At 36.8% G+C, this 16,262-nt stretch overlaps 1 protein-coding gene across 5 annotated transcripts in view; it reads right to left on the bottom strand.

Annotated features, from left to right (window-relative positions):
- Positions 1–16,262, bottom strand: part of Nova1 (NOVA alternative splicing regulator 1) — a 122,822-nt gene that overhangs the window by 3,800 nt on the left and 102,760 nt on the right. For 3 of the 5 annotated variants that reach the window (XM_085697688.2, XM_085697691.2, XM_048415776.3), the window contains one exon: positions 11,831–11,902. The exons of the other annotated variants lie outside the window; for them this stretch is intronic. In XM_085697688.2, coding sequence (XP_085553814.1) covers positions 11,831–11,902 — 72 coding nt within the window. The remainder of the gene's footprint in view (positions 1–11,830; positions 11,903–16,262) is intronic. 5 annotated transcript variants of the gene reach the window in all.

Genomic DNA, 16,262 nt, shown 5'->3' with positions numbered 1-16,262 from the left:
TGCTGCTTTAGAAGACACAGCTATATTTAGAAACAGTGCTTGCTACCCTGTCACCAAGTGCTGAGGAGAAATGACTGTCGTCACCGGTTTTACAACAGTCCAACGTGGCCATCTTGTTCATTTATACTGAGTGTTCAGCCACAAGAATCAGCACACCTGGCCTTACTTCATCACAATAAAATGGTGTTGTATGAGTGTACGAGTGTGTTATGTCCATAAACTCTAAAATTAAAAGAACTAGATATTGACTTGGAGTTTGGGTTTGTTGGCATCTACATCGCTAGCTATGACCCCTCCCCGGGCACTGCAAACCAGACTGCGGTCACTGACGGGGCACTGAAGTAACTTCTTTGTTCTCCATGTGGGGTAGAGGTTAGAACGGGCGGCTAAAGCACCTCTAAAATCTGAGTGACAGTCTAGTTTCTGTTGCTGAGTTCTTCTGAATTTCATGAGCTAATTTTCAGCAAGTATCATCATTGCTGCCTTTAGAACACAGATCTGCTAGGGACATCTGAAAGGCAGTCTCTGAGATCTGGTCATTCTGTTCCTGAGGGCAGCAAGCTATAAACATATAAATCCATGTTCCAGAGTGCATACATTTGAGTGTCTTTATACATCTTACACAAAGATTTGATTTACACATATAAAATATTGTCTCATTTTATTTAATCCTTTCATGAAAATAGCTTAATTATTGAAATCTGAATAATGCAAATACAAAACCACTTCTAAGTGTGCAAATATATTCAAAAGTCTATACTTAGTTAATTTTATTTTATGGATCATATTAGAACTTTTTAATAATTATTAATCTTAGTAGACTTTTCTCTGAAAATTATTTGTCTTTAAAAAAATTAAATTGTAATGCTAACCCTAATCACACACTATCCTATTATAAAGATGAATTAGAGCAAACGTTAAGTTTTATCACACATATGAAAATCCTGAGAAAAGTTTATTAAAATTCGCCAGTCACTCTTCCTAGGAAGATCCTGTAGTGAACCATCCAGGTTCTCGTAGTCAGCAAGCTTCTCTAGGCTGTGCCCCAATTGGTCTCACCAGCTTCATCATCTCTAGGGCTCCTGCCTTGGGAAACAGCCATGGAAATCCTCACTCAGTCCACATCTCAGCTGTGAGCTCCTAAGGATAGCCTGTACTAATTGTCTGTCTGTCTTTGCCTTTGCTCTTTCGTGACTTCTAGCTGACTGACAGCTTTTCTCTTTCTTTACACTGACTTTTCTGTCCATGTATGTGTTTTCACCTGCTGAAGTCTAGGGTAAAACACAAGCAGTTTAGCTGGTAAAACAGTCACACCTCACACCCCATAGTGTCATTGTTCCTACATTTTGCAATGTTATTTCTTCTACGCAGATGCTAGCACAAAAAGGCATCTTCCTGAAGGTCACCATCCTATCTAACTTTACAGTTCCTATTCGTACCTGGTTTAAGTTACACATGGGTAATCATCAAAGAAATAAAGCAAAAGATACATTTGTACGGGAATACAATTTTATGTTAAAGATGATTAGCCACTGACACAGAGAGACATGTGTATGTGCATGTACAAAACACCTGACATTGGGCTCATTATTGTTTAATAAAAAATTAATTTTTTATGTGTGTATTTTGCTTGCCTCTGTGTAATTTTACCGTGCACATGTGGTGCCTGCCGAGGCCAGAAGAGGACATCACACCTTCCAGAGCTGGAGGTGCAATTTTAAGGCTTCTTTGGGGGTTGTGCGAACTGAATCCAGGTCCCTTGCAAAAGCAGAAAACACACTTAAATGTGTGTCTCTAGCCCCTGACTTTGGTTTCTTAAATTAACAGTAATATTTATAATTCTCAAATTCTAAAATTTCAGTTTACATTCTGTATATACTGAAGTGGTCAAAAGTTAAGTACAGTGATGTTTAAATCTTATCAGAAAATTCCTGGAGCCAACACTAACTGGATTTGAGTCAGTTGTAAATCCATTCCTGCCACACGGACAAACAAATACAGAACATCTGCCTCATTCCTATGTGTTCACTTATTTTCCACCATGTTTTACAGTTTCGTAAAAGCTAGTGATTAGCCTAGTTGAGCCATAAAAGTTTAGTCAGATTGACTTCAGAGGTCTAGCACTGAACGTTATTTGATTAAGTGGTGAGAGAGGCCAGTAAAAGGCTGGCTCTGCGTGGGTGTCTACTGACCCACAAAAGGAGGAACTGTCCCACAATGTACCTCCCTTTTGCTACAAACTTTGTGTTTGTAACTCAACCGATACCTCATACATATGAGGAGGTATCCCTAGAAGTATTAATACACTTATCTAGTGGGATGCTTCTGAAGCATTCTTCTCTGTGAATGACATCAATTTAAAAGTCATATTACAGCACCGCTTGGTGCAGGAAGAAGGAGGGGAAGGGTGATGTCAAGCACAAGCTATACAGTTACTGTATGACTGGGGACAGTTACACAGAAAGGAAAGCTGCTAGAGCCAACTGCAGGGAATCAGAGAAGTTGTAAAATGATATAATATGGCAGAGAAATCTATTTTAAGTCAGAATAATTTAGGGTAGTCTTGCTGCTTTTAAAAAAATCTGATTTTACTAAATTGAAACTCTGTTTATAGAAAAAGGGCTATTTGCAGTGCTCACAGGCTAAATAAAAAAAATCTACTGTTACTACTATTATTAAAGTCTCCCCCACATTGATTTGGGTACATAAATATTAAAACAATTCTTCATCCTGGTTAGTAAAAAAGCATATCTGGAAAAAGTTCGTTTTTTGATACGCAAATTAGGGCTCTCAATTCATTATTTTTCACTGAATTCAACATTCAACAGAAAAAAGTAAAAAAAAAAAAAAAGTAAGCTGGGTGGTAGTATATGCCTTTAATCTCAGAGTTCCAGGACAGCCAGGGCTACAGAACAAAACTCTGTCTTGAAAAACCTAAAAAAAAAAAAATTCAAACCAAAACCAAAATCAAAAACCAAACCAAAACAAAAACCCAAAAAAGTGAAACATGAAATAGCTGTGAGGAGTCAGAGAGACATCAGTGATGCAGGTGGTCGGGAGAAAGGGTGAGATGTGTGGCAGGAAGGGACCAATTCTAAACATTTCGCTTCAAACGTCTGTTAGACACTAAAGTGACAATGTCAAGCTGATGAATGAAGATGGCTCTGGGGAGGAGAAAAGGTCTGAGAGCTAAGGAGAGAGTGCTCTGCATTGTAGAACTATATAGTGGCATCCAGATCAGGAAAATGCGAAGATTAACTGAATAATGATCAATAAAGTATTGAGGGGGAAAAGATACGACTTTTAAAATCACCAAAGGTATTGGAGCAGGAAATTAACCACTGTTAATTATTATGAACATGCAGATGTGTGTGTGTGTACACGCACGCCTACACCTACAATAACAGTGAAACACTGGCAACGCAGGAGGCGTGTGGAAAAAGCATCTACTTAATCTAGTTCCACAATTTTTGGAAATAACAGTGCAAAAGAAATTTTAAAAAGTATATAATCTGCATGTAAATATCTTCACGGAAAGATATCTAATCATATTTGATGTTGGGCAAGTCTACTAATGCAACCTCAGGCAGAAAAACACCTTTTGAATAATATACCTTTGTACCTTAAATCATATTAATTAGCAAGTTTCTCACTCTTAAAATAATACCTACACTAAAATTTTTGTAGGTATCAAACTCTTCAAATATATATGTGTTCCCTTGCCCCCCAGGAGCTTTATATTAGAAACTCCACAAGTAGCTTTGATATGAAGCTAGGCTCAAGAACTTTTGATATGTTAACTATGAAAGATGAAAGTTACATTTATTATATAATAGTTAATTTGGAATAATTTTAAAACATGAAAAAATGGCCAATTTAATACAGTAAATGAACACCATCTGTGACAGAGGTCTCTCCCCAGGGATCCTACCTGGTATGCACTAGCACATTCTAAGACATATAATTCAGGGCATTTTGCAGCTCAGAGGCACATATGATATCAAATCTTTTCCTTGAGAAACTTCTAAATTCTAGTTAACACATGATATGTATCAGAACTGATATCTAAATTTTCATTCATTGTCATTTTGTCAAGCTAACTTTTAGGAGGAAAGACACTGCAATAAAAGCCAGTAATTTTCATATTTCTATCATCACCATAATGGATTCAAACACAAAACACTGCAGATATTTTGTGAGAATTAAGAAGAGAGGCATGTTTCTTAGAAATGTACTTTTCTTTAGTTTATAGACAAGAGCTGCTGTAGACCAGTTTACACTAATGATTCTCTGCCATTACTTTTCTTAGATTGCCCACATAACACTCTGCAATACCAGAAATCCTCCAGGAACTGATCTGTAAAGATCAGGCCATTTTCCTGCTTCGGCCAATGTAAACAATGCTGCATTACATGCTCATGCATCTATAAATCTACACATCACAATAATCCTTAGCTTCCTGAGAGTCTTAAGAGCTGTGACACAGCGCTTCTTTCTGTATACTTGCCAACATTTGACTTCTAAACACACACTGTTTCTGAATCTGACACAAGTGTATCATATATACTTACATAAAATTCTATCTATCTGGGGAAAAGCATAACCTCGTGACACACACCGCTACCCATCCTGATTGATGCTTGTAAAACTGAACATATTTTTACGGGACATTTCTATTCCTTTATCTGTAAATTACCTTTCTTGATCTTCACTTGATTTTCTATTGAATTATTTTTTATTTTTCCACAGGAATTGAGAAGCACTTCATATATCAGAGATAATACCTTGAATGTATAGAAGGAAAGGTGACAAATATTTTAAGGCTAAACTCTTTTTTTAAATAAATCAATTTCTTCTATTTGGTTTACATTATTAGAGACAATTCCTGGGCAGTTTCATTTGAAGGATTCTATAAAACTTCTGTCTAATGTTAGTCACTTGACATGTACTTTTTCATATCCTACTATGTTCCAGGTTCTGTTTTATACATCAGAAACTAACATGGAGAAAACTCCTACTGTTATATGATGTAACATTCTAAAGGAGTGATGGGGCACACAGCACACATCAGAAGTATTAGTAATGAAGTGCATGGCACTCCCAGGACAGCAGAACAAAGAACAGCATGAAAAATGCAATCAGAAATGCTAGTGTGGGAGGGAGACTGGACAGGCCTACTACAATCAGTCAAATGGTCTTCTTGGAGTATGCGGTTTGCAATAGTCTTGAAGCATTATAAGTTTTTAACCAAACAGATCTCTGAGATTAGAATTTCACATGCTGAAAAAGCAAGAGCAGAGCACTGTGGGAGAATCTGCCAGTGTCTGAAAGGAAGAGCGACTGTGTGGTGAGACTGTCCAGAGTGAATGAGAGGCTATCTCATGATCAGATAGAAGAAGCAGTGTGCTCAGAGGCAGATGGATCCTAACAGGTGCTGATGTCAGTTTGGGTATATTGGCTTTTACCATGCAAATTGGTTTAAAACATTCAGATGTAGGCAAGTTAATAAAGTTTAAAAGGAGAAGGCTTCGGATGGTTGTTGTGACTGTTAAACTTAAGGTATCAATAAGTTTGTTAGACGCAGGCATTCTGGGATTGTACTGTGAGAGGTGAGTTCAAGGTACTTGGGACCTGAAGCTTAAATTTTAGGAAACATTTGGAAAATTATAAATTTAAACCATGAACATTAAAAGTAAGGAGCTTGTATGAGCCTTCATAAAGAATCTGTTAGTTCACAGTTGCTGTGGTTTGCGGGAGAGCTTTTATCTTCTCCACAATTCACGTATTGTAACTTGACCCCAATGCAACAGTGCCCACATTTTGTGGGCTCTGACCTTATAAACAGATTACTACTGCTATCTTATGTATGTTTTCAGAAATGGCTTCTCTCTCCTGTCATGTGGAGACATTGCATTGATCTCTTTTTCTGTCCCTTTACCCCCTGCCATGTGAATATTCTGCAAGAAAGCTGTCATTAGACGCTAATATCTTGATTGTGGATTCTCCAGCCTCTGCATCTTTGAGAAATGTTCTTTATACAGTAACAACTAAGGTATGAAAGGAGCACAGAATCCAGAAGTATGAATTCTGCATATAATAGCACATAAAAGGCAAAATATATGATGCTCACAAGACTAGGACATTCCATCACTGAGATGGAGACAAGGGCAGGAATCAGTAACAGACCAGGAGCAGGATCATCATGATGGTGTAGAATCCCGGACACTAACTACAGGAGGCACAGAAGTTGAAACAAAATGGGACACAGACGACTGACAGGTCAATGAACACGTAGACTGAAAATAAACACCTGGAATTAGCAGTGTGGCTACCACTGATGTTCACTGCTGGTTTGGTGTAATGGTGGAGGTAAGAGCCTGCCTGGAGTAAGTTTAGGAACAGAGAGAACAAGGGAGATAATACTTGGTGACTTTGGCTATGAAGGACTATAAGAGGCATTAGTTTGTGAGGGAAAGGGTGATAATGAGAGAAGGCGGCTCAGTGTTAAAATGGGAGACAGGAATGGGAGGGGGAAGGGGGAAGGCCCAGGGTGAATATATTCACAATACGTTGCATACATGTATAACAGGGTCAAAATTTAAGTTAAAAAGACAGGAGGAAACACAGAGACCCACATTGGAGCACTGGACTGAGTTCCCAAGGTCCTTATGAGGAGCAGAAGGAGACAGAACATGAACAAGAAAGTCAGGACCACGAGGGGTGCGCCCACCCACTGTGATGATGGGGCTGATCTAATGGGAACTCACCAAGGCTAGCTGGAGTGGGACTGAACGAGCATGTGATCAAACCAGACTCTCTGAACGTGGATGACAAAGAGGGCTCACTGAGAAATCAAGGACAATGGCACTGGGTTTTGATTCTACTGCATGGTCTGGCTTTGTGGGAGCCTAGTTTGTTTGGATGCTCACCTTTATAGACCTGGATGGAGGGGTGAGGACCTTGGACTTCCCACAGGGCAGGGAACCCTGACTGCTTTTTGGGCTGGCAAGAGGGGGAGGTGGGCATTTGGGGGAGGGGGAGGGAAATGGGATGAGGGGAGGAAGTGGAAATTTTTAATAATAATAAAAAAAAAATCTCTTTTTTGGTTAGGAGCTGCTTCATGGGCTATAACCAAGCAAAGTTCAATGTTTCTGAAACACCGACAATTACCTTACAAACACACAGACACACAACACACAGACACACACACACACACACACTCATACCATACATATACAGTCATGGACACAAAGACAGGGAAACACAAACATCACATATATAGACAGAGACACAGACAAACACATACACACACAATACACTGAAATAATTTACACATTTTTAAAGTTTTAAAACATAAAGACTTAGTAATACTGAAGTATTGTAGTTATTATCTTTCACTTGGACAACACAACATCAGCCTTTAGACAAATGGTGTTTTCATGTTTTCTAGATGGTTTTTATTTCTTGTTTCTAATCATTTATCACAGATATATTAGTATTTACTCACTGTGACCCAGAGAGTAAATTTAGTTTAGCAGTAACACTAATTTTGTTTACTAATTTTTGAACTTATTATGGGCTCCTCAGCTTTTTAATTATTCATTCAAAACGTCACTTTTTGGTTTATTATGACACTGTTTATTCTCTTTGTTTTTTCGAGATAAGGGTTTCTGGTTGTTCTGGAACTAACTCTGTCCTAGAGTCAGGCTGGCCTAGAACTCATAAAGATCAGTCTGCCTTGGCCCCCCAGCCGTGGGATTAAACACATGTGGTACCACACCCTGCACTGTTTACTATCTTAAGAGAAATAGCCAGGTGGTGGTGGTGCACGCCTTTATTCCCAGAACTTGGGAGGCAGAGGCAGGTAGATCTCTTTAAGTTTAAGGTGAGTCTAGTCAAAAAGAGCTGGTTTTAGGACAGGCACCAAAGCTATTCAGAGAAACTGTTTAAAAAAATACACATACATACATACATGCATAAGTGTGTGTGTATGCATGCATGTATGTATGTATGTAAAATCCCTGAGTTTTGCCTATGCCAAAAGCTTTTCTTTAGAGTTCTTGTTATTAGTTCCTTGTATGATTACTATCCAGGTTATTATCTAATTCAAATTCAACAGGAAACTTGTTCCTATTAGTGATTGCTACCAAATACTACTACTACTACTAACGTATATTTTAAAATATTAACTCTCCTAAGGATTTGATGATAATCACTTAGCAATTTATTTGTGAATTATACAGGTGATCATGTTTAATGACAATGAATGAGTTGTCACATGTTTAGTAATCCCGCATCATTTCTCTAGTGAAATATCTTGAATTTTGCATGTAAATGGATGGAAATAGAAAACACTATCCTGAGTGAGGTAACCCAGACCCAAAGAGATGAGTATGAATCTTCATCCAGTGATAGAGGCAGAGACCCACACTGGAGCACTGGACTGAGTTCCCAATGTCCAAATGAGGAGCAGAAGGACGGAGAACATGAGCAAGGAAGTCAGGACCACGAGGGGTGCAGCCACCGGGACAGTGGGGCTGATCTAATTGGAGTTCACCAAGGCCAGCTGGAGTGGGACTGATGGAGCATGTGATCAAACCGGACTCTCTGAATGTAGCTGTCAATGAGGGCTCACTGAGAAGCCAAGGATAATGGCATTGGGTTTTGATTCTACTGCATGGACTGACTTTGTCGGATCCTAGTCTGTTTGGATGCTCACCTTCCTAGACCTGGATGAAGGGGCGAGGACCTTGGACTTCTCACAGGACAGGGAACCCTGACTGCTCTTTGGACTGGCAAGGAGGGGGTAGGTAGTTGGGGGAAGGGGAGAGAAGTGGGAGGAGGGGAGGAAGTAGAAATTTTTAATAAAAAAAAAGCTCAAAAAATAAAATAAAATGAAAAAATATGAAATGCATAAAAAGAAAATAAAAGTGTAGTGTTAGTTTTACCAATCCCCCCCCCCCATAGGAACTGCAGCCTTTCACTACCAAGCAAGAGCAACTGCATGCTCTCTAGATGCTGACTACGGAACTGAGCTAAGGGCAGGGAATTTGATCACAGAAATACGTTAGAAACAGACAACACTAGCGTTAGATTGTTGGTAACTCAAGCATTTAAAATAGGATATTTACCAAGTAATTTACTTTTAAGGACTAAGATGTTTCACATTTCCTTTAAATGAACATACTCAGACACTGCATCACTGTAAGAAGAGCCGGGATTTCCGTATCCGCCCTGAGGAACCCCAGCATTTGAGTTTCCCATGGGACTCCTCAGCAGGTAAATGTGAGGACAAAGTCCTCACCACAGTTTGCTCTGCTCTGCACATCTTGCTATCACTTTAGGTTTCTCACACGCTGGGTCTTCGTTTTTTGGGGGGAGTTGCTAGTGAACAGCAGTGTACTCGAAATGGGACTCAAGGAATCACGCTAAGGCTGCTGAAGAGGGAAACAGGTAAGATTCAAGGGCTGAACACGACTGTCTGCAGGATGAAGTGTGGAATGGTGGCTCTGCAGAGCAAGCACAGTCTCTGAAGTACTCCGACATTTTCATTTCTGGATGTTCTGCATATTTACAACTCACTAGTGCTTTTCTACATACTAGTAAGTAACACAAACTATCTCAAGCGAGAACTTGACCAAAATCCATTGGCTAATACTTATTAGAAAACGAAACAAATGTTAGTCACTTGACGGTAATCTGTTTTGCTTATTGCAATTTTCTTAGGAAAAGATTTCTTCCCCCTGCCTTTACAGCAGGATTATCATACAACATATAATACACGGCAGTAATTTTTAATTTAAAATAGAATTCCCTGACTTTTTCTATTTCTATCAGTTATAAGATTAAAAACACATTTAATAATAGCTGAATAAATATAACTAAGTTAAAATTAGTATATATATCTATATATATATCTATATAATATTTTCCCTCTATAAGTTTTAGATTGTTACACTGAGCCATATTTTCCTATCTGGACTATATTTAAAGACATAAATCAGCAAATTAATTAGGGCAATTCACAAGAAAGGACTGGGTGTAGGACACATAAGGGGTGAGTAAAGAAAGACAACATTCCTTTGCCACAGTCATCTGGGGAGAACCTACCAGGAAGGGGTATAGGAGTTATAAATCACTAAGAACTAAATGCTATTGGTAAGTTACTATCCCTGGAATGAATAAGGATTTTGCTGTTCTTCTTTTATCACTTGCTTCATGTGATCCAGGAGCTATGCTTCTTTTTACACAAACAGAAAAAAAGGCAAACAAACAAAAAGCCAAAAAACAAAGAAAACTGTATGAGTAACAAAATGTATAAGCACAGTAACCAGAATATTATAACACAGTGCCTATATTTCAAATTATTTCAATAGCAGATTTGACAGAAGCAAGTGTATACCATATCTGGAGGGTAAAACAAAGCATTAATAAGAAAGTAGATATAGTTGGCCTTTTAAGAAATCATTTTTATAAAAATCCACATTCATAAACGTAAACTACACATCGAATTTCAGAGACAAAATTCGTAGACTGTTTTTCTATTTAGCATCTTACTGTGAGAAAAATCACTGGTCTTGCTTATGCTGTGCTCCTCCATCCAGCTTTTGCTGAGAAACCAAACACTGGTAGAGCATAGGAGACATTGAAAACAAAAGGCAGGCCTTCCCTTGGTGAGATTCTATGTCACAGACCTAAGCAAGAGGGCACCCAAGCAAGAGGGCAGCCCTGGAACGCTCTCTTCTCACCTGCACACTACCACGTCTCCAGAGAGAAGCAATGGATCCATCGTTCTGATGTGTCCTAACTGTTTCAGGGCCAAAGTGACAGGGTTATGACTTTGTGTTTAAAGGAAGCTTCATTCCATAAAAAGAAAACCAAGCTCCAACTGTAGCCCAGCATCCTAATATGGCCTAGATTTACTTGTCATTTTATTTTTGTGAGGTTAAAAATTACTGGAATCTGTCAATGAGCAAAATTATGCTGGTTACTTTGAAGGAATGCCAAGTACAACATATGTAGCAATACTTTGTTGGCCAACTAATAAAAAATATTTTAAAATATAAGCTGTTAATATTTAAATAATCTCAGAAAGACTAAAAAGAAAAGTGAAAATAATAAAGTACTTCTCATCTAAATAAAACTCAACTCACATAAAATGCAAATGTGTTGGAACATCTGAATAACTATTTTACTCAACAAACACATTTTTGAAAGCTGGCCTGCAAATCTTTAGTTTCAAAACTGCTGTCAAATCAAACTAATAAGATAATTTTCATCGCAAAGTTTGACACTCTTGCAATGAGAGTGATTAAGAGTTCTTGATTAAGAAAATATACTGTGTCTGCAATTATTAAACAATGCTAAAATTACAGCAGTTTTCAAGCTAGAAATGCTGATTGTTGATTGTGTTTACATAGTAAGGCCCATCTCAAAAAGTAAAACGATATTCACCTTTAAAGACATATATTTGCTCAATTCTATAACTATGCAGACAAGCTTAAATTATTTGTAAAAATTCTTGGAAGACACACTAAAAGAAATGAAAAGACCAACTTAAAAATTAATCCTCAGGGCTATGAAAAGTAATTACAGTTAAGAAGTAGTCCAAAATTCCCATTAAGCCTACTACCTGAATATACTTGCTAATGAAGATAAAATGCATGTAAAATTAAAAAATGATTGATATTTATTTGTTAGATTCCTTGAAATCTGATCATGGTGCATACATGTGAATGAACGAATAAATCCTTAACCCACCATCATCTCTGCTCCGCTTGGCAGGCAACCGCTGTGAGAGTATGGTGTAGATGGAAGGATGATACTGTACCTGGTTAGCTCTGGAGGTGGTCATGGGGTCAGATGGAGAGGACTTGGTGGTAGTTGGGGAAGATGGCAATGTCTGGGAACAAAGCAGTTCAGGAGCAAATCAACCTTTATGAGCCTTAAGCTGATCATTAAACAAAACAAAACGAAATAAAATGTAACATAACGAGAACAAAATCCTATGGCAAAAGTTTTCTCCTAGTCATTCAAATTTAATGGAATTTAAGATCAACTGAGTAACTAATACATGCAAGAATGCATGCATAAGCATGTAAAAATAAATCCATGACTGGAAATCATGATGGTGACTGACAGAAACTCACATGAGAGCTAAAGGCAGCCTGCCCCTATGCATGGACAGCAGGCCCATTTCTTCCCCGCTAATCTGCTTCGGGGAAAAGAGATGTCAAAGAAAATTCAAGAAGTTAGATGAATAAAATTGGAGGAGTCATTTTCCTATCAATGAGTACAGTTGGAGACTTGAAGAAGGGGTGAGATGAAGTTTACTTTGGCATAAAAGTATCCACCTACTTAATAGTTGAACACCACCAACAAGCTGATTCCACATGAGTTTAGGGATCCATACATAAAAGCAATTTAATTTGCAGTTCTGAGTTCTTAATATCACATTATCTTCTAAAATATTAATTTTAATAAACTTAGAGACATCTGAAAATGTAAACATTAACCTCATATTAATAAGCATGTAACTAGCAGCATTACCATATTTTATCATTTATGCTAAATGGTACATAAGATAGAAAAAAGTATAATGTATTGTAGCATTGTTGTCCTATGTTCAAAATCATCACAGATATTATGAACTGAATTTTCCGTCTCCTTATAAGCATATACATATGTACAGAGATGTACACACAGCAACTCATCCATATTCACGGAGTCATTCACCTGGGTTCTCCAGAGGTCTTTAACACCTAACAAGACAGTTTTAAAGTTTAAGGGCTTCAGAAGTTCATTTACATATCATATTGCACCTAGTCATAAATCATGGCTAGGCAGGGATCTTTAAAAGAGTGTTTCTTAATAGGCAAATGGGATAGTTTTCTATAGCTTAGATAAGCCTATACAATGGGTATTATGTATTACATTGTTTCGTGTCCATCGAAAGTACTGAAATATGAACAAAGGCCTAACCTTGGAGGTTTGAAAGTTTGAGAAAAAGTAAATAAAAGTGTTCATATATCTGTATTTAAGGTGTCAGAACTGCCAATTTGGATAAAGCAGTTAAGAATAAAAGTGATGGTGATAAATTTGAAGGCTCTGTCAGTTCACTGCCTTCCACCGACACAGTGAGACTACTTGCACCATTAGGTCATGTTTCAGGGAGTCTTTCCCTTGAAACATTTTCTTTCTTAAAATTTAAAACAAATGGAGAAGTGGTAGACCTCATGTGGTGTTGAGCTAGGGATTTTTTTCAAGTCACACAAAGAACGAGAAATGTTACTAGGTCAGGGGTAAAGCCTTTGGAAGGCTTTCAAAGTTTCAAACCTTTTCTTTTCTATTTAAGGCACTTTATAATTATTTTTTGTCAGTTTTCTAGAGAAACATTATTTTCCATCATTAAAGGCCATTTTAATATGCATTTTTCTGTGCAATGAATATTGAGGTATTTTTAATGACAACACACTGCCACATGTTATATGAGTTCAACATTAAAGGCTTCATTTTTTTCAACCTAGCTTAATAACATGGAATTATGGGTGGAGTCAAACACATTTAAGCATTTGTTCTGCACTAAGTCCAACACTCAGTCCACATTTATGACTAAATAGATTTCAGACCTAGGGTTCCTTTCTTCCCATATAAGTTCATGCTATACCAAACCCAGATACCACATGTCCATGCTCAGCAGAATAGAATCAATCTCAAGTACAGGATGGATATCAGCACTTGTTTCAGACACGCACCCTCAGCGAGGTGCTTAAACAGTGCAAAGAGACAGATGTAAAAAGCAGTAGCGTGATGTGGCTCAGAACTTGTAATAACTTAGATTCAGATGATCTGTCAAAATTTATTATTACTCCTTATGATTCTCATATATTCTGAATATCTATTAATAATTGATGCAACTCCTATTCATCAAAATTGTTCTTACTAATTTGGTTGCTCTCCCTTTCTTCTATGAATAAAATAAATAATTTAAACTTCTGAATTATATTAATGTGCTTTAAATAACAAAGTTTTATCATAAAGCCTGATGATTAGATAGGAAGCTACATTTTAATATTTCACACAGGTGAGGATTACTCAAGTGTGCACATATTTCACACATATGTGTGAGAAATATGTGCACATATTTCTCATAGCAAAGAGTTAGAGTCTTTCTCTGGTGAGGTGTCTACTCAACTCTAGTGGCAGAAAGATGGACAGCTTTCCTAGCTACTACTCAAACAGGCCCTTGGATGCATAAAACACATCTTCCTTTTATAGTTGCAGTACTAATTATATTCTAAGCAGTTTCATATCATTTAAAATTTCATGCTTTTATAAATTCTAGAAGGAAAATTGCTTCAATAAACAGATGAATATGAATATATAAAAACAATGCCTTTAATTTAACGCTTACTATTAATTGGGCCAATGAAATAGTTGAGAAAATTGTTCTTAAGTCTTCAGATATAGACGACAAATCCATGTAAAGTGTTTTGAAATAAAATACAATTGTTCAATGATTTTTCTTTACTATTTAATAAGTAAAATATTCATAGTAAATTACTATTCAGTATTAACCCAGTGATATATTCCTCAATAATATACATCATGACTACGTATTTAATTGAATATCCATGTAACATCAATATGCAGATAAATTTCTAATGTATAAAATCTACAAAGCACACATATTTCTAATCTATTTTTCCCTTTTAAGTAGAGATCATGAAGGACACAGAAACTTTGATCCCTACTTTTTTCTCTATAGATACTATAGGGTGAATTATGTTACAGAAATTTATATTTTTTTGAGACAGAGTCTCATTATATAGCATTGGCTGACCTAGAACTTGTGATGTAGACCAGGCTGACCTTGAACTCAGAGAGATCTGTGTGCTTCTGCCTAAAACAATGTACTTTTTTTGAAATATAAAGCATTTAGTAATATCAAGATTTTTAATTCTAGAGATTTAGTAAAAGATTGATAAAACTCTTTTGAGAAATAAGAACTAAAAATTTTTAACAAATTATATGATGAATTCATGTTAAAATGTGAGTTTTTCTGGTCCAGAGACTATTCCTATAAACAAACTCTAGAATAAATGTATCTTTACTTTAAATGATTCTTTAGCAATAAGCTATTAAGAACACCTAATATTTACAAGTAAAGCGGGAACAGTGGGTCTCAGCTGTTCTTCCCATGCTCACCAGTCAACCAGCCAATAACATTATTCCATAGTCACCTCTCCACACTCCATGTTTTCTATTAAATAATTCTTCTATACTAGTCCTTAAGAACAAAATATTTAAATGGCAACTGTCCCTATAGCTTGTCATTTTTTAAAAATATTTATTTATTTATTATGTATACAATATCCTGTCTACATGCATGCCTGAAGAGGGCACCAGGTCTCATTACAGATGGTTGTGAGCCACCATGTGGATGCTGGGAATTGAACTCAGGACCTTTGGAAGAGCAGGCAATGCTCTTAACTGCTGAGCCATCTCTCCAGCCCCATAGCTTGCCATTTTTGATGGACACCCTACCTGTCTTCCAACACTAACACCTGGTCCATTCATATCTATTTTTCCACCAATAACAATGCCTGAATAAATCTTCAAAATCTGGCTTGTTTTATTCACAAAGAACAATGAAAATGAAAAGATGCCTTCACTTTTAAAATAATCTTTAAGATGAATTAATGGAGCTCTTTCAGAAAATGAGGAATAATCTTGTCATCTATAATATCCTTCTTCCAAACACACAGGTCTTGCTTATCTGTCCTCACCTTGCTTAACTAACATGAATTTTCTCTAAATCTTAGCACAGATACACCAAATCAGCCAGTCCTGTTACTCGTCAAGGGCTGTGACAGCCTTCTCTCAAGTTGCATCATATCTCACCTTTCTAAAACAAACTTTTCTCCATCTTCCTTACCTAACTAGAGTCTTCTGAGGTTTATGGTTCACTGTTTAAACTGCACCTGTATAATATAAACATGTCTTCATAGGTTAAGCAATATTACAAGACAAGCTAGTATGAAGTACAAAGGGTATAATTTCATATATTTTACAACTAAGTATTTAATAAATTTATGTTTGAACAAATGATGTTCAAAATTTGAGGAATGTTACATTGAAAACTTATCAGAAAGGTTAATTCTGGTAGAGTTTTAGAAAGGTACTGGCTTTTTTTTTTTTTTTTTTTTTTTTTGATGTTCGAGACAGGTTTTCTTCATAGCTTTTGGTTCCTGTCCTGGAAC

The sequence above is a fragment of the Myodes glareolus genome, chromosome 11 (assembly GCF_982192425.1).
Source record: "Myodes glareolus chromosome 11, mMyoGla1.1, whole genome shotgun sequence".
In the NCBI taxonomy this organism is placed as follows: Eukaryota; Metazoa; Chordata; class Mammalia; order Rodentia; family Cricetidae; genus Myodes; species Myodes glareolus.
The sequence above is the reverse complement of the archived record's forward strand: the minus strand, read 5'-3'. Positions and strand labels throughout refer to the sequence as shown.